This window comes from Acomys minous, assembly GCF_964271855.1.
Source record: "Acomys minous genome assembly, chromosome: 14".
Taxonomy (NCBI): domain Eukaryota; kingdom Metazoa; phylum Chordata; class Mammalia; order Rodentia; family Muridae; genus Acomys; species Acomys minous.
In genome coordinates this window covers 92979722-93004393 of record NC_140496.1, presented here as the reverse complement: position 1 = coordinate 93004393, position 24672 = coordinate 92979722, and the positions used below count along the sequence as shown (strand labels likewise).

Here is a 24672-nt window from a genome sequence, read left to right as displayed (position 1 = left end):
TTTCCCTGTTTCAAACATTAAATCCAGTCACACACCTAAGACAGAAACCCTGGAAACAGCCTTAATTTTTCTCCATCCTTCATCATCCTGAATCAGACATTTTCTGGGATCTGCGCCTTGCTCTCCACTCCCGATACTCCTGTGTGCTCTGGACCCTTACTTTGCCTTTCACACGAAGCACTGGAAACGCTTTCTGCTCTAATGGTGGTTGTTGTCATCGTCAGACACACCCACCATATCATTGCATCTGACCTGTCCCAGGCTGATGCATTAGAAACGACTCCTCTCCCAGTTGTTTGACAGCATCCGTTGGCATCCCAGCTTCCTCCTCGGCTCTCTGCAGTCCTGTTTTCTGTCACTGTCTGCCTCAGCCTTGTCTTTTCTCCACGGAAGCTGTTTGGAGGTGGTCAAATGGGAGACTTTTCTTGTCTCTTTAGTTTCCTCTGTGCTTTCACTTGCTTACAAAGCCTTGTCCTCCATGACCTGGTGGTGTCTCTTTACTTCTCAGGTGAGTTTCTCCCTCCGTGCCACCTTCTCTGGGAAGCCAGGGTAGATTTGAAATGCCCCATGAGACTGATGTCTTCCCCACCTCTTTTGTACTCCTTGCCCCCCTGTTTAGCAGACAGACTATCTGTGCCTCCGAGGAGTCCTTAAGAGGGCTTCGAACGGGGAATCTGAAGTAGAGTTTGCACAGTCCTTACTGCAGCAATGACAAAACCAGAGAAGGGACTAGCATGTCACCGAAGTAAAAGGAAAGGGTGCAGAGGAGGAGATCTTAAGATAAAACATCCTGTGTCCTGCAGGAGCCTAGCGCATCTGGAGCACCATGGCATGGCCCACATGGACAGAGGACACCTACCTTGCCTGCAGTGCTGCTCATGGTGTAGATGGTACTGTCTGGTGCCAGGAGAGTCTGATGGTGATTTTCACATTGACTTTGTGTCAACCACTGGTAGCTCAAAGGGCTGGAATCTGAGCTTTCTGTCAGATAATCATTATACAAGTTTTTATGAAATCTCTGTAAGTGTATACTTTCTTGTTGCTTGAAGGAGGTTCCCATGAACCCAGGTGGTAGCTTTATTTAGAGAAAGAGCACAAAGGTCAAGTTGACCCAGTGGCTTCTTCCTGGGTTTTTGTCTTAGATCAGTGATTGGATTTGATGTTTGAAACAGGAAAAAACGTTCTCTGGAGGACAGATGAGAGAAAAAAAAATGCTGACTTTATAGGACAGCCTGTTAATCATTTAACTTGGATGTTGAAATGTCCAAGGTTTGGATTTCTGCATTTGTAAAATGAGTATTGAGTACATAGTTTCTTTACCAGCTTGCGTGGTTGCTCAAAGGAAATAAATTAGGCTATCTAAGGTCAGCAAGTGAAAAGCACACCCCTATGTACACCAAGACAGCTTTGACTGAGATCCAATAATTTGCATGAAGGGTCAAGATAAATACATTCCAAATAAGAGCCTACACAGTGTTTTTCTCTCCCAATTGGGTGATCACATGATTTTTTTCCCTTAGTTTTCTTTTTAATGTGGTAGATTGCATTGATTATTTCTTACTGTATTTGTTCCATTCTTGAAATAAATGTTATATGGATTAATTCCTTTTGTACAAAAGGATTATATATATATATACATCTACTTTGCTGAGCATTTTTGGGCTTATACTCATCAGAGATACTTGTGTTAATTGTCTTTCATGTTTGCTTTATTATGTACTTGGTTTTGGTGTCATGATAATGTTAATTTTATGGGAAAAAGCTGGGAATCTTTTATTCTTGCAGAAGAAAGGTGGGGGCTGGAGAGATAGTTCAGAGGTTGAGAGCACTGCCTGCTCCTCCAGAGGTCCTGAGTTCAGTTCCCAGCAGCCACATGACGGTTCACAGCCATCTATAATGTGATCTGATGCTCTCTTCTGGCCTGCAGGTATACATGTGGGCAGAGCACTGTATGCATAATAATAAATAAATAAATCTTAAAAAAAAAGAAAGTGTGTAAAACCATTCTTAATTCATTAAATGTGTGAAGAGTAAAATTTCTTAGATTTATATATATCTTTTGGGGGAGACACTTTAAAATTTGATTTCAATGACTTTAATAATTAGAGTACTACACAGATGACTTATTTCATGTTTGGTGAGTTATTGTAGCTGTGACTTTTCAGGAGTGGTTTCATTTGCCTGTGTGTCAAATCCGCATGTGTAGAGTTCCCAGTGTTATTTCCTTCTTGCACCGTGGCTGCTGCAGTGTCTGTGAGAGGCCTCTGTTTCATTCTTGAGTTTGTCATTTAAGTCTCTGCCTTTCTGCCAACCTTGTCAGAACCTTGTTAAGTGTTATTGCTTTCAAGAAACTGCTCACAATTTTATTCGTTTTCTCGATGTTTAAAAGTCTGTTTTAATGTCTGTTAGCTTCTGCTGTTACTGCTCTTATTCCCTCCATCCATCTTGCTTTGGTGTTATTTTACTTTCTATTTCTGGGGCCCTCAAGTATGAGCTGGAATTATTGGTTTGCAACTGCACCTTTCTGATTTGGTGTCATAGTTGTGTAGATACCCTACTCAGTATGGATTTAGCTGTGTCACACAAAGGCTGATGGAAAAGTTTCAGTTTCATTCAGTGTGATATGTTAAGAAAATTCATGGGCTTGAGAGCTGGCTCAGTGGTTAAGACATTGGCTGCCAACCAGGGAGCCTGCATGGGGCTGACCTATGCCCTCTGCACACAGGTAACAGTTGTGCAGCTTAGTCCTCATGTGGGATTCCTAAGAGTGGGAGCAGGGGCGGTTTCTGACTCTGTTGCCTACCTTTGGGACCCTTTCCCCATACTGGGCTGCCTAGTTTAGCCTCAGTAAGAGAAGATGCACCTAGTCTTACTGCAACATGGTATGCCAAGGTGGGTTGACATCCATGGGAGGCCTCCATTTTCCTGAAGAGAAAAGGAGGAGGCGTGAATGGGTGGGGGAGGAGGGGAGGGGAGGAAAGATTGGGAGGGGAGGAGGGAGTGGAAACTGGGGTTGGGATGAAAGTAAATTATTTAATTAATTTAAAAAAGAGCATTGGCTGCTCTGCCAGAGGACCAGGTTTCAACTCTCAGCACCCACAGGGCATCTCTCAACCCTCTCTACATCAAGTTCTAGTGGTTCTGACTCCCTCACACAGACACACATGGAGGCCAAACATCAATGCCCAGAAACATCAAATGAGGCAATTCCTTTGAGTCTTCCTTGCCATGTTGTAGAGTGTGGAATTTAGCTTCCAGTTAATTGCTAGTTTTCTTCTCTTTTTATTGTAATTCAACTAATTCTGTTGTGGCCTGTTAGCACCTTCAGAATGATTTCTTTTCATCGTCTTTTATTTTTTGTAGAGTTTACTTTTATAGCTTGGCAGCCAGTGTGTATTACTTAGTATGTCTTGTTGGCCTTTAAAAAGAGTGTGTGCTTTTGTAGCCTGGGCTAGAACGTTCGGTAAACATGTAGCAGATGTTATGGGTATTATTCTTGAGCTCCCTCTCCTGCTTTCTGTTTAGTATTTTTATCATATGTTCAAGTGGGCGTGCTGGTCTTCAACTCAAATTATAGACTGGTGCTGGTGTCTGTAGCACATGTCCTAAAATTAGGACAAGACAGAGATTGGTAGGGACCTCGTGCAAGGATGACATGAAATCCAGGGAGAGTTCCATATTTTTGCATGAGGAAGAAAAGAAGATCATGTTGGCAATGAGGATGAAGGTAATGATGAAGGAAAAGATGGAGATGATGAGATTGTGGATGTAGAAGTGAATATTGGATTTGAAGCTTATTTCATTTCAGATAAAAAGTCTGGTGGAATTATGAAATCACTGCAGCTATTTTTTTCTAAGGACACCTGTTAGTACCTGCAGAGGTAATTGATCTCTTGATTCAGCAGAGCCACATTGGAAATGTGATTAACAAATGGATGTTTCAGAAGACAGTGATGGTAAAACAGGTAGACAAATTAGAGAATTGCTTCTAGTTAAAAAGTAAGCTTTTTATTGCCACTGGAGACAACTTCCAAAACCGAGCACCAGGCATGAAGATCAAGAATTAACAAATGGAAGGTTGTGAAATTGAAAGGCTTCTGTTAAAGCCAAGGACAGCATCAAAAGAACAGAACAACAGCCTACAGAACGGGAAAAAAATCTTCACCAACCCACATCTGATAGAGAGCTGATATCCAAAAGTCCAGAGTTGTTTTTCCTTAGAACAAATTTCTGGCTTATGGACTGCTCTTCTCCCTGCAGCTGACTCCAGTCACCACACCTTGCATGTAACCCAGAAGCAAGCATCTTCCACAAACCTGCAGACACAACAGAAGCAGCAGCTAAAAATTCAGATACAGGTAAGTTACTTACTTTTCCCCTGGTGCCCATTTTCCTTGGGAAGCTTGTTTTGGAAGTGTCTTTCTGGCTCTGGCCTTCACCTCTACCCAGAATGTTCTGTGTCCTGTGCTGGGAACTCTGAATAAATACCATTCCTAGTGGCTGTTTTTCCAATCACAGCTCTGACTCCTGCTGTGACATTTGTAATGTCATAGTTTATCCTCAAACCCATTGCTCCCAGCTGGCACGGAGACTTTTTAATTAGCTCTTTTTCAATCTTTTAATCTTCTTAGATGCTGAAAAAGCATTTCACAAAATCCAAGACTTATTCATGTTAAAAGTCTTGGAGACATCAGGGATATAAGGTACATACCTAAGTGCATACCTAAGTGCAATAAGGGTTACATATAGAAAGCCTATAGGCAACATCAAACTAAATGGACAGAAACTTAAATCAATTCCACTGAAATCAGGAACAAGACAAGGCTGTCTACTCTCTCTATTTCTCTTCAAATAGCACTTGAAGTCCTAGCTAGAGCAATAAGATAACTAAAAGAGATTAAAGGGATACAAAATAGAAAGGAAGAAGTCAAAGTAGAATTATTTGCAGATGATATGATGGTATACAAAATGACCCCAAGAATTCTACCAAGGAACTCCTACAGCTGATAATAAACACCTTCAGCAAAGTGGCTGGATAAAAAAATCAATTCAAAAAATCAGTAGCTCTCTTTTATACAAAAGACAAACAGGCTGAGAAAGAAATTAGGGAAACTACACCCTTCACAATAGCCACAAAAAACAAAGTATCTTGGTATAATTCTAACCAAGGAAGTGAAAGAAGTGTATGGAAAAAAAAAGCTTCAAGCCTCTGAAGAAAGAAATTGAAGAAGATATCAGAAGATAGAAAGATCTCCCATACTCATGGGTTAGTAAGATTAACATAGTAAAAATGGCCATCTTACCAACAGCAATCTACAGATTCAGTGCAATTCCCATCAAAATACCAATACAATTTTTTTTACAGACCTTGAAAGAACAGTTCTCAACTTCATTTGGAAAAACAAAAACAAAAACAAAACCCTGAATAGCTAAGACAATCATATACAATAAGAGATCTTCCAGAAGAATCTCCATACCGGATCTCAAGTGGTACCATAGAGCAACAGTAATAAAAACTGCATGGTACTGGCATAGAAACAGACAGGTAGATCAATGGAATCAAATTGAAGACCAAGAAATAAACCCCCATAACTATGGACAAAGAAACCAAAACAATACAATGGAAAAAAGATAGCATCTTCAACAAATGGTGCTGTTCTAACTGGATTTCTATGTGTAGAAAAATGCAAATAGACCCTTATTTATCACCCTGAACTAAAGTCCAAGTGGATTAAAGATCTCAACATAAACCCAGACACACTAAATTTGTTAGATGAATTATTAATTGTATAAGGCTGAGTTACAAATAACCACTAAGTAAAGGGCATTTCAATTGCTCTGGAACCGCCCTCCCTTCCCTTCTTCTCCTTTACACTCTGATAATAATTTCCCTACACATTGGTGGTTTTATTATATATTGTGCTTTTTTTATCTAATAGTTTAGTTTTGTTTATTATTGAGTTGGTGTGAATAGACTCATAGTGTATACACTTCCATGTGTTTTCCCCCTTAGTAATGTTTGTTGATTGTTCATGGTGCCTTTATTTATTTATTTTATGTATATGGGTGTTTTGACTGCATGTGTGTTTGTGTACCACATGTGTGCTTGGTGCCCCTGGAACCCAGAAGAGGTGATAGGTACCCCTAGGATTGGAGTTACAGGTAGTTGTCGGCTGTCATGTAGGTTCTAGGAATTGAACCCGGGTCCTCTAGAAGAGTGGCCAGTGGTCCTAATTGCTGAGCCATCTTTCCCGTTATTCACAGTGCCTTTAGTTGTGGGTTGTTTCTTACTGTTGAGCATTCTACTGCTCAGTCCACTGTAGTTTATGCTTCCCTCTTTCTTTTTTCTGTTTTGCCTTTTCTATTAGCTCATGATGGTCAGTGGCTCCATAAAAATTCTCTTCTTGCACGCTGTTGGACACATGCACTTTTGTTCAAGGGCTAAAAAGCCAAGGGTTCAAACCTGCCGACTCCCTTCAACTCTGCTGCAGTCAGTGACTCTTTCCTTTGAATATGTGAGCCTGATAAACAGTCCCAGTGGCTCTGGGTCTCACAGTGTCCTCTAAAGACAGTAGTGCTGTAGCCCTTGAGGACCATATCTAGTTCCTATCTGGCCTTTGGGGGCTCTGGGCCCAGAGTCACACATGATGGCTGTTTGAGAAAAAAAAAAGTGTCCCTAATTGCTTAACAACTCAAAAAACTTCTTAAGGTTATATTTTATTTTTAAATTTACAACCTTAGACCAATGTAAAAAAAAAAACCAACCATGTATCCATCATCCCAGACAGTATGTAGAAGAATTCACTGTCTCCCAAGTTCCTGCTGCTGTCTCCTGCTTTTAAGTTCTGCCTTACAACTGACTTGTTTCTCTCTGAAGTCTTCTGACTTCATCCTGGTTGGCTACTATGGGGATTGTTGGATGCGCAACTGTGATTGTCCAGGATCTGTGGGACCATCTGTGACTAGGAAACTGCAGGTCCACCTGAGTTCTGGATGTAGTACCTTGAAGGATGCTGGAACATATATAAGTTAGGGGCAGAAGATAAAGCTAAGGAGTTTAGGGAGAGAAATTCTTTTAGGTGTATGTTTGAAACTTTTATACCCATGGAGTTTTAGGCCCATGGTCTTGGTAGTTGGGGGAAGGAGAGTTCCAAAACCAGGGAGTGGGGGAGGAATCCCACCCTCTGAAATAGGAAATAGGAAGGAAACTTAGGTTGTTGATTGAAAGTGGTACTTATCTGGAGTGTGATCTGTGGATCACAGGACTCTTTTTAAGGTTACAAAAAGAGACGAATTGACTTAGTAGGGAATTTAAAATCTGATTAATGTTAAAGCTCCAAACAGACTTAATACAACAGTAGCATAGTGGAGGAAGAGTTTTTATATATCTATCTTAAGTCACTTTCTTTTTTACCAATCTTAAAACACCTTCTCAAACTCTCAAACATTTTCTTAGATCCTCAGACCTTATATAAACTTTACACCTTTGTGAGAAGGCAGCTGAAGCGTTGTTTTTTGTTGTTAAACTGATCTTCAAACCCATCAGAGTCCTGAGAAAGATAAATTATCATAGGAAGCCTAATCCCAGTGGCATATGTATAGATTAATATGACAGAGCTTTACCATTATCCGGCCTTCTCACCAGATTTCTGAGGTGTTGACAAGGAGTGGTCCTTGGGCAGTATCAGTTTCAGTTACCAGGCTCAGCAGATTTGAGAAGCTTTTCTGTGGAGAAGGAACTTGGGAGACTGACAAATCTTATTTTGTCTAGGCAAGACAGGGCAGTCAACTCTCTGGGTGTCGTGTTTGCCCACAGTTCAGGTAAGGCCTTAGCAGCTGGCTAAGAGTTTGCGTTGGGGCAGTCTTGCCCAGTATCACAACCCAGGTAGAGCCCAAATCTTCTTGGAGGCCTTGGGGGGTCACTGCTAGAAGCTGGGGTCTCTGTCATAGTAAGCTTTTTTTTTTTAAAATTAAGCAATTAAATGTACTTATTCTACAGATTTTCTGACAGGTTTGAGGACCATCATACATTAAGTGTAGCTGAGCTCAACAAACTTTGTTTGTTTTTAATTAACCTTTCCTAGGAAAACATAAAACAAGAGACTTAGGTAAAGCTCAATCTTGTAATCAATTGCATCAGTTATTAACATAACTTTAAATATATTTCTGAGTTAGTATTAAAGCAAAACTTTTAATCACAGATACAGTTCATAGAGAGACCGGCAATCTTGCTGCTTCTACCATACTGCGTCATTACATACTAAACAGCAAAAGCTTAAAAAAAAACATAAGTTGCATTTGGCATTCAGCAAGGTATTGGACAGGGCTGGCATCCCTCAATAAAGATGGCAGTGAAGCCACCACTCTCCCACAATCAAGACGGCTGCCAGTCATGGTGACTGCCCTTAGTCAAGATGTTGATAAAGCTATGGCTTCTCTGTGTAACCTTGGCTGTCCTGGAATTGTACTTGCTTTGTAGACCAGGCTGGCCTTGGACTCACAGAGATCTGCCTACCTCTGCTGAGTGCTGAGATAAAGGCATGTGTCACCTCCCTGAGCTGACCTGTCTAGTTTTAGCTCACAATTTTCTATAGGACACAGTAAATTACTTCATGTTTTTGTATTTCCTAAGACTTGCATGAGCCTCAAAATGTAAATATTTTAAATAAAGTTTCTTGGGCTATTGAGAATTACATTTTCTGCAGCTGTTGGAAGGATGATTTTGTAGATATCTATTAAGTTCTACTTGTCTATGGTGCAGTATGACTCTGAGATTTTATTGCTTATTTCTTTGTCTGGATGATTTATTTATTTATTAGAGTAGAGTATTGAAATTACCCACTGTTATTGTATCTGGGTCCATCCATTTGTGTCCATTAGTGCTTGTTTTATAAAATTGAGTGCATGTATTACTGTTTCATTGTTGTGATGAATTTTTTTTAAAGGAGAAATCTTATTTTGGCTCATGGTCTGAGGGTATACAGTCCATCAAGGAGGTCATTGCATAGGGAATGTGAGGTCACATTACATCTATAGTCAGGAGGCAGAGAGAGATGACAGGGTCCAGCATACTTTCTCCCCCTTCTCCATTTTACTCAACCCAGGACTCCAGCGAAGCAGGAGAAGGGGGTTACGAATGAGAACACCTCAAGTAAAACCTTATAAAACGTTGTGAATGGAAAAAAAGGCTGGCAAAGAAGAAAGCCGAAGCACACCCCGTGCCTACTGGCATAGAGACGGACTAACTACAGCCACTAGGAGAGGCACAGGGATACTCCAGAGTGTGTGCAGGTGACCTGTGGCACATTACAATCCTAACGCACATACCTTGGGAGGATTTTAAGATGCTAACCAGACATGAAATGCATGAAGATGTGTGTAGTAACTGATACTACATGTGCAAGATAGCCTGTGCTAAAGTTGATGAGCCAGAACCTTGTGCTACGTGATATAAGACCCTCCCCATACTTTATACAGTGAGCATACTAAAATCATACAGGAAAAGCAGGCCTAAGAACTTAGCAGCTACCCCAGGCTAAGGAAATGATGTGTGACTTCATCTAAGTTCTGGAAAGAGGTAGTGCCTGGCATTAAGATGGAGCTAGCCCTCACTGACCATCCAGGATGTGCGTCAAGCGACCTGACAGGCTGATAATTCACAACTGTTTCAGGTACTTCAGCTTGGCTCAGTCTGTATTGTTGACATGTTACACTCAAACTGGCACCTGCTCATCTACCTCCTCTAGGTCTGGGTACTAGCTCATTGGGTGTCAACTTGAGCCAGAGTCATCAGAGAGGAAGGAGCCTCAGCTGAAGAAATGCCTCCGTGAGATCCAGCTGTAAGGCGTTTTATTAACTAGCGATGAATGAGGGAGGGAGGGCCCAGCCCACTGTAGGCTGCTGGTGGTCCTGAGCTTTGTATGAAACAGCCTGGCCAAGGCATGGGAAGCAAGCCAGTAAGCAGCACCCCTCCCTGGCCTCTGCATCAGCTCCTGCCTCCAGGTTCCTGCCCTGCTTGAGTTCCTGTCCTGACTTCCTTTGGTGATGAGCAGCAATGTGGAAGTGTAAGCTGAATAAACTCTTTCCTGCCCAACTTGCTTTTTGCTCCTGATGTTTTGTTGTAGAGACAGAAATCCTAACTAAGATAATCTGCCATCCATCTATCCACCCTTTTGTTCATATGGACCTGGTCCATCCCTTTTGTCTCCGTAGCTGGTCTCAATACTGACTATGAAGCCTGGCTCTACAATAGCCCTACCAGGCTCTTTAGCACAGCTGTTCTTAACCTTTTCACAGGGGTCTCCTAAGACCATCAGAAAACACAGATACTTACACTGCGATTCATAACAGCAGCAAAATTATAGTTATGAAGTAGCAACGAAAATAATTTTATGGTTGGGGCATCACCACAACACAAGGAAGGGTTGTAACATCAGGAAGGCTGAGAACTGCTGCTGCAGCAAATGCCACAGCTCAGGTTGGCTCGTTGTCAGTATAGATTTATATTTACCAGTTCCCGTGCTTCTCAGGACTTCTTAATAAAGTTCTCGAAGTCTGCTGTGGCTCCTTAGCTCAGGGGAGCCATTCTATAACCAACATGTATCACACATATAAAGAAAGAAGCATTTGCTGTGTGATGTGTAGTATGTGATCTGATAGTTCGTCTTAATAATAAAAATTGCAACAAAAGAACCTATGCTCACCCCAGCCAGGACTATCAAGAAAAACTGATGTATCTGGCAAATTGCTGCCATGGAAACTTTGGTCCTTTGTGAATTTACTGTTACTCAATACATCCTGACACTGTGGAAAGACGAGTGTGTTCATCTATGTTTTGACGTAGTGTACCCAGAAGTTTTTTTTTCCTGAAGCAGGCAATTGGGCATACGTAATGATAGAGAGCACACTCTAAATAGGTGTTTAAATAAATACAGGCTGACTCTAGTCCTCTGCAGAGTAGTTAATTTTCTTTTTTTTCTTTAAAGATATATTTATTTATCATTATGTATACAGTGCTCTGCCTGCATGTGCACCTGCAGGCCAGAAGAAGGCATCAGATCACATTACAGATGGTTGTGAGCCACCATATGGTTGCTGGGAATTAAACTCAGGACCTACGGAACAGCAGTCGGTGCTCTTAACCTCTGAACCATCGCTTCAGCCCATAGTTAATTTTCTTTAATAGTTTAATGTCTTAAAATTGTATATATATATGTACATATAATTTTATATTTATATATTTGATCATCACAGTTTGCAGTTTAATCTTCAAGGAGGTAAAGAAGCACAAAAGAGCACTGCTGAGAATGCCAATCATCCATCACCATCAGGGTCTCAGAACAAGAGGACACAGCGGATGCTGAAACACAGAAGCATAAATGCTGATGTGACTGGCTTGTCTATACTTATGGAGGCAGCACAAAGTAATTACAGCACACATAGTTTAGGAGAGAGAATTGCCCACCCATCTCTATTTCCCAGTTTCCCTCTCTTTAATCCTCCTTCTCTTACTGAAGTATCTGTAACAAGGCCAGCAGAGAACTGTCAATCATGAGCTCTGAATGTAGCCATGAGAATCAGACAGTAGGACAACAGACAGCCCCGGGCAGCCAGTCACCTTGGTTATGGGTGCACATCACTCTGTGACCTCTCACCACTCCTGGGGTGAGCCCTCACTAGTCTGGCACTATGTTCTTAACTGCCAAATTGTAGTCATCAGGGAGAGTGATGTACGCAGTGCTTGATGTGTTTGCAAAGTCCCTAGTATTTAAAGCATCCTGAGCCTACCGTTCTAAAGCCTTCACATTAGGACATTTTGCTCATCAACTTGCCTTTTAATTTATTTGTTCTTTTAAGCAAAAACTTATGCTTGACCAATGCCTATCCTTGAGGTATTGCAGTAGATGCTGCTGTTACAAAGAGAAATGTGATACTAAGAAATTCATCAAACTAATTGCCACTTACTGTCACATATTGTCACAAAAATAGTAGAGAGTAAAATTGGAGCGTAGAGGACTTTTCATAGAAATTTGACTGAAAGTCACATGTGTCGCATCACACCCAGGATTGTTTTACACACACACACACACACACACACACACACACACACACACACACCATTCACACACACACACACACCATTCACACACACACACACACCATTCACACACACACACACACACCATACACACACACACACACACACACACACACCATTCACACACACACACACACACCCCATTCATACAAATACTTACCAGTTTCCCTTTCGCAACACTTCAAATCCTTCATTGATTTTTTTAAAAGGCAGCGTATGGGTTATAAGACTATCTATGTTGAATTTTTTTAGCATGTAGTCAGTTACTAGTTTAGGGATGGCGTCTCTGGTTTTATAGTCTGTAGGCAGAAAGGACAAAAGTAATAGGATGTTGATGGATGCAGTAAGCCATTCCCCCATTGGTCCATTACCCAAGTGTCAAAGCAGTTTGCTGCATATCAGAATCCAGTCACTGATGGAACTATGATTGCCCAGGGCATAGGAGAGCCCCTCTAGCCGATGCTTTCCTGGCTATATGCCAGGTACCTCCAGCTCTCCTTGTCTTCTGGGCACTAACTATTTCATTCAACACCCTCTAGCTGATTGGTCTGGGTTGCCAGTCTCATTTCCTTCAATACTCTGTGACTAACTCAGATCCAATCATCTGGAAGGTGAACATTGTAAGAAGTAGTTAGTGTTCTGAAAACAAAGGAGCTCTGCTTGGCCACAGGCTGTGATCATGATTGCATTGAGTCTATACTTCTGTCCTTTTCTTTTACAGAGGAAGAGAAAACATAAGCGCAGTCTCATTTGAAATCATATACCCAATTGAACCTGCCTGGGTCCTTTGGGAGGGCAGTCAGTGCTCTTAGCCACTGATCCATCTCTCCAGCCCCATTAGTTCTTTTAAATTATTTTTTTTTGGTTAGTTTTATTCATTGGTAAGTATGATGCAACTAACTGTGAGTATCTGGTATACCTCTACAGCATGCTCTCATGCCTCTACACATGCACACACAGACTTGGTGTCATAAATAGCACTGGGTGAAACACACAGCACAGCAAGAAGGCACAGTGTTTGGGGATAATGTGTTTGTAGGTTTCAACTGTGGGATTGGAGCAGCTGGCAAAAATAACGGTACAAAATTGAGTTTTGGAGATCTTGCAGCCAAGTACAAAGCTGGTCAATCCAGAAACCTGGAGATAAACACACTCACTTTTCCTGCAGTTGTGTGGAATTCTAGGGTCCTCCTAAAACCATGGAAGAGCCTGGAAGGAAAGAAACCACAAAACTCGGAGAATATCAGTCTCATGAGAGGAAGGCTGCAAAGACTCTCGTCTGGGGACAAGACGAGAGATTGAGGCAGTGGCCTAGTGAGGGCTTGCTGTTCTTGCCACAGTGGAGTCCTGTGTGCTGAACCAGAAAACTGTACGTGATGGCTCTTAGCAGCCATAGACATGGGTCTGAACCCTGTGGCACACTGTTGAGGTCATCTTGGCTATACAAAGCCCATATCTTCCTATTATATGTGAGTTTCAGTTTCCTTTTGTTCTGATAAAAATATCCTGACATGGGCTGGAGAGGTGGCTTACTGGTTAAGAGCACTTGTTTCTTTTCCAGAGGACCTGGGCTCAATTGCCAGCCTTCACATGGCTGTTCACAGCAATCTGTAACTTCAGATTCAGAGGATCTGATACCCTCTTCTAACCTTCGAGAGCACCAAGCGCACAAATGAGGTACGTACATACATGCTGGCAACACACACACACACACACACACACACGGAAAAAAAATGAATAAAAAATTATTTTGACAAAAGCAAACGAATGCTCTCTTTCTTATAAGATAACCAAGCACAGGTTTTTGTTTTTGACTGCAACAGAAGATGGACAAAGATAAATGGTTAGATATAAAGAAAAAGCCGAGTCATTCTCAGCATTCAGTTACTGCTTATGGTTTAGTGCGGGGAGCTTTATAAGTTACATATGTGGGGATGGACTCGGACATGGACTCTGGTGCTCCATATGTGACCGCCTCCATTGCTGGGGAGGCCTGGTGGCACTCAGAGAAAGAATAAGCAGGCTACAAAGATGAGAGTTGATAGCCTCTGACCATATAGTGGGGGAGGAGGTCCCCCTCAGTCTTAGACCTAGAGGAGGGGAATAGGGTGAAAGCGGGAGGGAGGGAGGAATGGGAGGATACAAGTGATGGGATAACAATTGAGTTGTAATCTAAATAAATTAATTAAATAAAAAATGAAATAAAGTAGATCATTCTTGAGTGTATGAAAGATGAACTGGGCATAGTAGAAGGCTGGTCAGTGGAAACATTCTCTCTGTTGTGTGGTTAAGTAGGCTACTGACCCAGTTCATATTCAACGTAACCGAAAGTGTGTCAAGGAATAATTGAGAGGGTGGAAGATGTCCAAGCCCACAAACAAACACACTCTGCCACCAAAGCAAATCCAAACCGCTTGCTATCTTTAGCAGTACCAATGTTTTCTTGGGTCATGAGCTAATGTAATCAACACTTCAAGTGATGGCTTATTTTTTTTTTTTTGCTTATTTTGTGTCACTTTATTTGCTAAATGCTTAACTTGCAAGTTTTTCCACTTAGTTCTCACTCTATTATATAAGAAAAACTGTTTCTTCCTCTAGGGAGCAGCACATGACTGGGATTAAGGAGTTTGAATGACTTGCTTAAGGGCAATGCCCATTGAGAACTCTGAGAGCAAAGGGTAAGTTTTTTGGCTCCATACCTTAAATTAACCAATCATCCATCAATAGTTAATCATCAATCTTGCTTGAGCATTCTGGCTATGGTCAGGGCATAAGAAAATATTAACTGTGCTGCATAACGATAAGGCAAAGCTAGTCATATGTGCTTGCTTACATTTATTTACTTTCTTTTTAGGCAGGTTCTCCCTCTGTTGCCCTGGCTGCCCTGGATCCCACTATGCAGATCAAGCTAGCCTCGAACTCATGGAGATCCATTTCCCTCTGTCTTCCTAGCAGAGGGATTAAAGCACATGCTACCACATACATGACAGCAAACTGACTCCTCAGTCTTCCAGTCCCACTAGCCATATTCCAAGTTTTCAATATCCACATGTGGCTAGAAGTCACTGCATAGACAACATGGCCTCAGAATGTTTAACACTGAACAGGTTCCCTTGGACAGGTTAGTCTTGGAAACAGATTGGGTATGACTGTGAGGTTAAGGAATAAAATCTGTAGGTATTTAAGGAAGAGAAAATGAATTGTGGCCCTCATTATAATGACCTATTTTGCTTTAAGATAGAAAACTAGGCAATTATTGAGGTAAGAACACGGGCTAAGCCAGTGATATATTCTTCTAGTCTTAGCCTGTATGGGAGAGTGGTCCGTACACCATCCATGGTTTGTCACCAAGTTCAGAAAGTCAGCGTTCCAGTGGGTTCCAATAGATCTTATTAGTGTTAAGCTAGTAGTCTATTTGCTTCTACAGAGAACACACTTTCTTGGGATTTAGAGAGGGGACAGGGTCTTTCTGTGTATGCCTGACTGCCTGGAACTCACTGTGGAGTCCAGGCTGGCCTCTACCTTGTGTCATTCTTCCTACATCTGCATCCCAAGTGCTGAGAGTGTAGGCACGAGACACCATGCCTGGCCCACCTTTCTATTTTTGGTACACTGTCTTCTACTTCTTCCCTTGTTTTCCTCCATGGAGCACACAGGGTACTTAGGGTTTTGGAGAGAGAGAGAGAGAGAGAGAGAGAGAGAGAGAGAGAGAGAGAGAGAGAGAGAGAGAGAGAGAGAGGACATTGGAAGGCCTACCTCCCATAATAGAAGATTTCAGGGTTCTCCCGGGGAGAAGCACCATTGGATCAAAAGAGAGCTGTGAGTCTGAGGGAGCTACTCCCATAATCACACACACTCCGTAGCTTACATGGCACGATTTCAAAGCCGTGACCTAGATGCAGAAGCAGACTGGTTAGTGTCTCAGTAGCATTTCCATTTGCAGGTAACTTGTCACTGGCCTGCTGCAAATGAAGAGATCTTAAAGAGGCCCACGTGGCTTTCGATCTGACCAGCAGACTATTGAAACAAATAACGTCAGAGAAGTGGATACTTTCCCATGAATCTCATGCTAGGAGAAGGAAGGGGGTACCAACCAGAGGGGGAACTTGTCTCCGGAGAAAGGTTTTTACATAGTTCTAAGACCTTGTCAGATTTCCTTCAAGATGAGACTGAAGCCAGCCAAGGACTGGCCAAGGGTAGGTAGGACCACACCTTGAGCAGGACACTTAGATATGTATATCTGTTTAAACTTTGCCCTCACTTCAGCACCTGGAAGATAGATTTGGGGGCTTCTCTGGGTCCTAGTGTCCCTCTTCTCAATGTGGCCATACTGAATAAATATCCCTTTTTCTGTTTTCCACTTTTAATTTGTCTTTTTAAAAAAAAATTGGCTTTATTGACGATGGGTAGCTAGGTGTGACTTGGGGCACCGTTTGTATCTTCCAAGTTTGATAACAATACTAATGTGTCCTTTCAGGGAGGATGTGGAAGCTACCCCATGATCAAACAGCGTGGAATACGTCTACTACGATGCCTTGAGTAAGTTGTTTAAATTCACTGTGTTTAATAATCTCAAGCTTTAAAATGAAGACAGTGTCATTAATTATCTAGAAAGACTGATCTTTGGGAGCCAATGGGATAGAATAGGCTAATAGCTCAGCACATCGATATATTCAAAATGCTACCTAAAAGCAGATAGCCCTTCATCAGGACTGGGGTGGGCAACTGTGCTAAGGATGCTAGAGGCTCTTGCAACAATTTGCAACAATCCTCCCATATAAAACAAATCACAGTAAATTCCTGTCTCTCTGAGGTAGCTGTGTCCCCATTGTGCCCAAGATACATACCATGGTTTCAATGAGTCCGATGGCCTCAAAGGCAAAGTCAACTCCAATACCTGTCATTTCCATCACCACCTCATGGACAGGCTTTTTGAGCTTGTTAGGGTTGAGACACTCAGTGGCGCCCAAGGCTCTTGCCCGAGGAAACTTCTGCTCATTGATGTCAACCCCGATGATTCTAGAAGCACCAGAGGCTTTGCAGGCTATGACAATGGCACAGCCAATTCCTCCGAGTCCCAAAACCAAACAGGTGGAGCCAGAAGTGACCTGAAGTTCCAGAGGATAAACTTTTGTTAGGCTTCCAAAGGTGATCTCGTGTTAGTAGGAAATACAGGAGGGGAGAAACCCTTTGGTTTTGTCCATGATGGAAGGAGCTTTCCGGGTATGTGGCTCCCTATTTACCATGTAGACAGTCAGTGAAAAGAACTCAGAAAGGACACAGGCATTCTTACCTGTGCTGTGTTAAATACAGCTCCAAAGCCCGTTGGCACCTCACAACTTATAACACAGACTTTATCCATAGGAGCATCATCAGCAATCTTTGCCAGTGAGATTTCATCTACCACAGTGTATTCTGTGAATGTGCTGGTCCCGTAAAGATGATAGATTTTCTTCCCTTTGCAGGTAAATCTGCTGGTTCCATCCAACATTAATCCAGTTGGAGAGAGAACACTGCTCACACAGAGCAACAAAAAAGAGAAATAAAAAAACCTTATGAGGCGACCCCTGTACTGAGGGAAGCAAATGAGGTTAAGAAGTCAAAGAAGTTGAAACTAACTTTTCTTTCTCACAGACATTGCCCCTTGGGTGCAGGCAATAGATGCATTTTCTGCATTCTGGAAGAGGGAGCACTAAGACTTTATCTCCTGAGGAGAAAGCATAAAGACAATTATGACCAACTTAGGGTAGACCTAAAATACAGTTCCCACCACTGGGAAATGTTCATAGCAGATGTCATCAATTTGTTAAAGAAGAGTTGCATGCAGCACTGTATTTGGTTTTAATGATCATTTCACCATGGGATTAAAAAAAATCAACTTTAATATAAATAGACCTGTAAGATTAAAAAAAAGAATTTGAATATTAACATCTCATGACATTGAGATTCAAAGGTAAGAGATAGCTATGTCTAAAAGTGACATCAGTATTTGTGGTATATAAGGCTTGTCTGTTTGGCTCAATGTTCTAGGAGAAAAGTATACATACTGTGTAGACAGTCACTGAAAAACTCAGAAAGAACTAAGAAAGTCCTTAGTATACACTCAGTATTTATTAGAAGAGTAAATTATACATGAGCTAAATTAGAGTCAGGCCTCATTGTGAGGTGCTATTATGCTAGAACTTGAGGAAAGGCAACCTGTACCCTTAATCCTATTCTGTCATTAAGTAGCTAAGTTAATCAAACAAGGGAATTGATTTCTTTTCAGACCATCTATTTCCTCATACATGACTGAGATCAATCTGTGCCCTGCCCTGAGTTACTCCATATTATGTAAAACTGTTTTTTTTTCCAGACTAATTGCCCCAGAAAACTTGACTCCATTTTGAGAGCAGAGGCTGATGCCTCTGCTCCTCGGTGAACACAAGATAGACACCTACTAGTAGACCTCACCTCTCACAGACATCATATGGTAGACCTCACCCACCCCCCACCCCAGACATTGTCTGGTAGACCTCACCCTCATGAAGCCTCGATTTATTTTCATTTTTTTCAGCTTCTCAGCTTTGTCTCTTAGGTCCCTTGAAATTCCTTGCCTCTGCAACCTACTTCTGTAACCCTTCTGTAGCCCTCACCCTCAGCACACAAACAGATGTATTTACTGTGTCACATGTATCATGTGATCAGAGAGTTAACATTAGAAACTAGGATGTGAATAAAACAACTCATTTATGCCTTATCCAGTGCTAGGTGCCAATCAGGAATGTTTGGCACATTGCTGCCAACAAAACTGCTGTACTAGGAGGACTTACTGTTACGCAGTGCATTCTGACAACATGGAAAGACACAAATATGTTCACCCGTGTTTCTCACATAGCATGCTCACCATATACAGAAAGGAAAACAAAACAAAACAAATCTGTGAGAAACTTCTTGTTAGAATAATGATATTAAGTGTTTGACATAGGAAGGCCTGTAGGGTGGGGCAAGTGAAAACAAATTCTAGAAGAAAGTCTTACAGATGATGCTGTTGTTTGCACAACTGAAGAGATTAGTGTGTGTGTATATGTGTTCATGCGTGTGCATACACTCATGTGCATGTATATATAAAAATGTCCTTGAACCATCCATATGCTATGTTTAACAATATTGTGATACATTGTATATATTGTGACTTAGTTTAATTTTGGGTGGGCTGGTGTGAGGTAATGTCTATAGAAATGACTGGAGAATTCTCCTTTAGACCCTTTTAGTAAAACACAACATTGGAAGAATATAAATATTCTATTTTCCCGTGCTGGGAACTGAGCACAGCCTTGTGCATGGTAGGCAAGTGTCACACCCCTGAACTCCATCTTCAGCCTGGGATCCTGAATCTCAGGTTGCCCGGCTCTTCTTCTACATGTGGTGAACGGATGAAGCTCGATGGTTTCGTCAACACATGATGAGCTCTGGTGTCTCTATGTTACCTCAGGAAAAGAGTCAGAGTGGGAATTAGGAAAAGACTTGGTGCTATATTGTAAAGAATGGACTCTGTCTCCAGATGGAGAAGGACCCTTGTCCCCTGCCGTAAGAACTAACACGCAGGGCATGGCTGGGACCTGGCTAGGAAGCAGCCCCAGGAAGATGGGTTCACCTGAAGGGAATGCACCCTTCCTTTCCAGAATGCCTGACACATAACGCCATCCCTACCAACCCACTGTGAGGCTAGCTAGTGTCTGCTCCCCATTCTGAGGCTGCCTTGAAAGACCTTCTTCTTTCTTCTTCTTCTTCTTCTTCTTCTTCTTCTTCTTCTTCTTCTTCTTCTTCTTCTTCTTCTTCTTCTTCTTCTTCTTCTCTCAAATGCTCGCCATAGCTTATGCATCCTCGTACACTCTGTAATTTAACACTTTGCGCTTCACTGCTCTTTATTCTAAAGCTCCCCTCCTGGACTTGTGGCTGGCTGTGGCCAGGGGCTGACCCCATGCCCAGGGCCTTCTCTTTCCCACTCCTAAATGACATCGATACCATGTGCAGTCACCTACCTGGCTTTACAGTAGTTACGCCATGTCCAATACTCTCCACAATGCCAGCTCCCTCATGGCCCAGGATGGCAGGAAGTGGCACTTTATTTTTCCCTTCCAGGATGTGGTTATCAGTACCACAGATCCCAGAGGATGTAATCTGAAAGATGATTAAATAATTGGAGATAAAATGCTTGGTGACAGAAAGACAAGCTCACTTGTGTTCTCATTGATATGTGCATCCTAGCATTGGCCTTTTAGTTTTGCATGTTTAACTTGGAGTATTTGCAGAGTCAGGTGTACCGGTTGTTTTGTTTTTGTTTTTGTTTTTATCAGCTTGGTACAACCTAGATATAACCAGAAAGAGAGGATATTAATTAAAAAAATTTCTCCAGCAGATTGGCCTGTAATGAAGTCTGTAAGGTATTTTCTTGACTAATATTTGAGGTGAGAGGGTTCTGTTCACTGTGGACAGTGCAATCCTGGCTTGGAAGTCCTGGGTTGTATAGGAAAGTCGGATGAGCAAGCCATGAGTGAGCAAGCCAGTAAGCAACATCCTGGGTGGCTTGTTTCAATTCTTGCCTTGAATTCCTGAGTTTCCTCAGTGATGGACTGCAATCTGAGCATTGTAAGATGAAGTCAACCCTTTCTGTCCCAAGTTACTTTTGGCTGTGGTGTTTTATCACAGTAATATGAATCCTAACTAATACACCAGGAAAATGGAAAGGAGCCACTAGGAAGAGAGAGAAGATGTTTTAAAGGACGTAGCAGATGTTTAAAGGAATAGCAGACACAGGTGAAATGAGAGGGGACTAATGAGGAGCATGTAGAGGGAGATGGGAAAGTAGGGCAGGGTAGGGATGGGGCAGGGCTAATTAACACTAAGGATATTTTAAAAAGCCATATGGAAACCTACCATTTTATAAGCTTCCTGTGTGTGTGTGTGTGTGTGTGTGTGTGTGTGTGTGTGTGTGTGTGTGTGTCCTCCCAGAAGCCATAGGTTTCCAAATATAAAGTCCAGTGCCAGTTCTGGGTTATCTCTACCTTGAGTTGTTGGCCATGGGTGTCTTGGAGAGCCCTCAAACAATATAAGTTGTTGTGATGGCTCTTGGTTATTCCCCAGGAACTTGCTGGCAAGATTCTACTACTGAAAACACCACAGGCATGGACAATTTAAGCCGGCACTGACTGAGATGCTTTCACCCTGCTGGCTTGCTTTCACGGTACTGGAAGATTCGATGTGTGCTACTGCAAGAGAAAAGCCATCAACAGTTTTATTTATGGACTCTGTAAGCTATACTAATAAGCAGCCTGGTAGAATAGGGTGCACTCATGGGTACACAGTGGCATGAATGGTGTGTGTGTGGGGGCAACCAGACACTCTCTGGTTGTATATAAAACCCACTTTACAGGAGGGAAAACATTCTTGGTGTCATAAATCTGGCCAAAACCCCATGGGCAGAAGCCCATAGGCTCCAGAGGTAAGCCTACTACTATTGTGTTATTGCTAAATGGATATCATATCAAACTGTTCTCTAAAGATAGATATATTTTCTCCTAGATCAGTGCAACTCCAGACATCATCAGGAAGCCTCTTTGTGCTATGGGTAAAGTTAACGAAGAAATTCACAACCAGTCAAAGTGCAGAGAGCGTGTGGTGAGCCCTTCCACAGATGGGACACCTATGTCACACAGCTCCCCAAGGTTGAGGCAATACTGTGAGAGAGCTGTTGGAAGGACTGTAAGAGACAGAGGTTGAGGAAGACCAGGAAGAAACAGAGTCTTCTGGACGTGGCAGGACCACTGCCCTCACAGCCGCTGTGGTTGTGTGCACGCGAGCAAGCCATTTAGCATTCTAGGTGGGAGGGGTCACAAGCCCTCACATCTAGCTGAGGAAGCTACCTACAGTTGGTGGGTACCAAGTGAGTCAGTTTTCTTTAGGAATACGATCCTTGGTAGGTCAGCCACGCTCCAGAGGAAGGCCCCACACCATGCATATATGAGCAGCATAAACTGGACTCGGTGAGGTGTTAAAGAAGAGAAAGGATACACGGTAGGGAGAGGATAGGACGGTGGGCAGTGAATCCATGAAGAGTTAAGGTTAAGAGTAGGGGGTAACTCTGAACAAAACATTTTGTATGCATGTATTAAAAATATGTGGTCAGTCCACGTCCCCTGGATGGGGAGGCCTGGTGGCACTCAGAGGAAGGATAGCAGGCTACCAAGAAGAGACTTGATACCCTATGAGCATATGCAGGGGGAGGAGGTCCCCCTCAGTCACAGTCATAGGGGAAGGGAGTAGGGGGAAAGTGGGAGGGAGGGAGGAATGGGAGGATACAAGGGATGGGATAACAATTGAGATGTAATATGAATAAATTAATAAAATATATTAAAAAATGTGGTCATAAAATTATTGAGTCTTTCAGAGAAAAATGTGCTACATCTTCAAGCCTAGAGGCAGAATATACTCTTTAATGTTGGGGCTACACAGTTTCCCATTTGTGATATTACTGTGCCCGTAGAACACAACACTTAGTTTCTCTTGTCTTCATAATTTTGCCCAGACTCCCTTAGCATGACAAACATCACTGGCTTCATTCTGGAGTTTTGCTACAAAAGGTTCAACTAATCATTCTGCAGGATGAGTTAAAGCAGATAATGGGGACATTACGGTCTGCTTTGACACATGAACTCACACAGTTGAGGGAAGCCTGGGTGACACTCTAATGCCCCTCCCTACCTCCCACGAAAAGCAGTCAGACAGTCTCAGTCCTACGCTTTTTGTACCAGCTTTCCCCACCTGTGTCCTGTATGCTGTTTCATGATACAAACTAACATGCAAAAAGGAAATGGCAAGGCTTGGGGAATCTTCAAAGACTCCCCCACCATACACAACTTTCTTGCTTTGCTTCCTTGTGACAACTTTCTCTAGCTGTCCCAACTCAAAAGGTCACTTAGTTTTCCTCCAGGGAAGAGAGATTGCACAGCTGGATGGAGTTGGAGGCAAGTCAGATTAGGTTCAGATTGCATATGTCACTGGAACATGTTGACAGCACTAACAAGTTTTATCTAGACATTCTCTTCCGTTTTATTAATTTTTTTCTGGCCTGGAGAAACTGATTCTTGGAGCTTTCCAAATTCTTTGTAAATTTGTGATTCTCTTTTGGCAATACGATTGCTCGCTTTGATGTTTATTTCCTTAATTCCTCTGGGCTCTTTGGAGTGGTGGAAGATGTTTATCTGTTTTCTTGGTCTGTTTATTCCTTGGGTCCAAATATTCACGATACAATCCCATCTCTCTCTATCCTGTTATTTGTTTGCTGCCCTCAAGTGTCCACTCTGGTTGGTTTTCAGGGAAATTAGTCTAGGCTGGCCCACATGTGAGTTCATGTATCAAAGCAGACCCTAGAGTCCACATTGTCTGCTTTACCACACCCCACAGAACGTTTAACTGTAGCAAAGTGCCAGAAGGAAGTCAAGTCAGTGATGTTTGCCATATTAAGACAGTCTGGGCAAAATTACAAAGACAAGATTTCCAGAGATTCAAGTGATCTTAGCATGGGCTAGAACTTGTTTGTTTGCTTGGTTCTGTGGTGAGCTTGCTGTTGCTGTGTTCCTGGACTTTCCAGTGTGTCTCTTAATTCCTTATTGCTAAAATCTCTGATATGGCTTTGGTGTGTTTTGTCCCTGAAGAGGTTCACACTCTCGACTCTTGCTCCCCAGCATAAGAAGCATTAAGAGCCAGCAATACCTTTGATGGATGAGGGCTAGTGTGCTACCCTCGGGTTTAATATCTTTCTTGGGAGACTAGATGGAGAGGCTGGTTAACAGGGCTCATCAGTTAAGAATGTTTCCTGCTCCTGAAGAGGACCTGAGTTTGGTTCTTAGTTCCCAAGATGGGCAGCTCGCAACTGTCTGTAATGTTTGCTTCAGAGTATCAGTTGTCCTTTTGTGGGCTCTAGGGGCACCAACACATAGTGCATACACACACACACACACACACACACACACACACACACACACACACACACACTTTAAAAATGAAATACATCTTTAAAAAAAAGACTAGATTAAGTTCCACAGGAATTAGTTAGGTCTAGCAAGGCTAGTTTAATTACCGAGAGAAGTACGTACTCCTCTTTTCTTCCTTGTTTTGAGAGAGAGTGAGTTCTTACCAGAAGCTGTGAGGTACGAGCAACAAACTCCTACGCTTGAAAGTGTGAATTAAATAAGCCTAAAACACCCAGCTACAGCTATAGTAACAGGAAACAGACCAAAACAGTTCTTCGTTTTTTCACAACTTCTCAAGACATGAGTCCTCCCATATTCTTTTACAAAGTAAGCCCCCTTTGCTGAGCCCTGTGGTGCCGAGACCTCCTATTTGAGCATCTATATACAGTGTGGTAGAAGAGGGGTGAAGGTAGTGTCATTGTCATCTGAAGTGACACCTCTTCCCTATGAGCAGAAGAATGACATCATGAGTTATTGCTATAAGCTGAACTGTGTACCTTTTACATATGGTGGCCCCAGCCCCTAATATAATAGTATATGGAGGTGGAAGCCTTGGGAGGA

The 24672-nt window shown here is 42.3% G+C and overlaps 2 protein-coding genes and 1 long non-coding RNA gene across 10 annotated transcripts in view; 1 reads left to right on the top strand and 2 right to left on the bottom strand.

Moving 5' to 3' along the window:
- The window catches only part of LOC311583630 (alcohol dehydrogenase 6-like), a 20315-nt gene extending 15859 nt beyond the window's left edge, over positions 1-4456 (bottom strand). The window contains exons 1-2 of one of the 5 annotated variants that reach the window (XM_084757402.1): positions 4372-4452; positions 860-981 (exon numbers count right to left, since the gene is read on the bottom strand). In XM_084757402.1, coding sequence (XP_084613528.1) covers positions 860-880 — 21 coding nt within the window. In that variant the 5' untranslated portion in view covers positions 881-981; positions 4372-4452. Of the gene's footprint in view, positions 1-35; positions 151-859; positions 1533-4371 lie in introns of those variants that run through there. The other 4 variants (XM_084757399.1, XM_084757401.1, XM_084757400.1 and 1 more) reach the window with 4 other exon arrangements.
- Positions 3145-24672, top strand: LOC311583639. Of its 3 annotated transcripts, none has more exons than XR_014774618.1 (4): positions 3145-4358; positions 13659-15218; positions 16575-16636; positions 21662-24672. It is a non-coding gene; the product is annotated as an uncharacterized lncRNA (long non-coding RNA). The 3 variants fall into 3 exon arrangements; XR_014774619.1 differs by lacking the exon at positions 3145-4358 and having other exon boundaries at positions 12419-13774; positions 14696-15218; XR_014774620.1 differs by lacking the exon at positions 3145-4358 and having other exon boundaries at positions 12419-15218.
- Positions 10948-24672, bottom strand: part of LOC311583633 (alcohol dehydrogenase 1-like) — a 30534-nt gene continuing 16809 nt past the window's right edge. Inside the window, exons 4-10 of one of the 2 annotated variants that reach the window (XM_084757405.1) lie at positions 20122-20260; positions 17717-17804; positions 17391-17610; positions 16945-17205; positions 15854-15989; positions 12258-12396; positions 10948-11359 (exon numbers count right to left, since the gene is read on the bottom strand). In XM_084757405.1, coding sequence (XP_084613531.1) covers positions 11335-11359; positions 12258-12396; positions 15854-15989; positions 16945-17205; positions 17391-17610; positions 17717-17804; positions 20122-20260 — 1008 coding nt within the window. In that variant the 3' untranslated portion in view covers positions 10948-11334. The remainder of the gene's footprint in view (positions 11360-12257; positions 12397-15853; positions 15990-16944; positions 17206-17390; positions 17611-17716; positions 17805-20121; positions 20261-24672) is intronic. The other variant, XM_084757406.1, reaches the window with a different exon arrangement.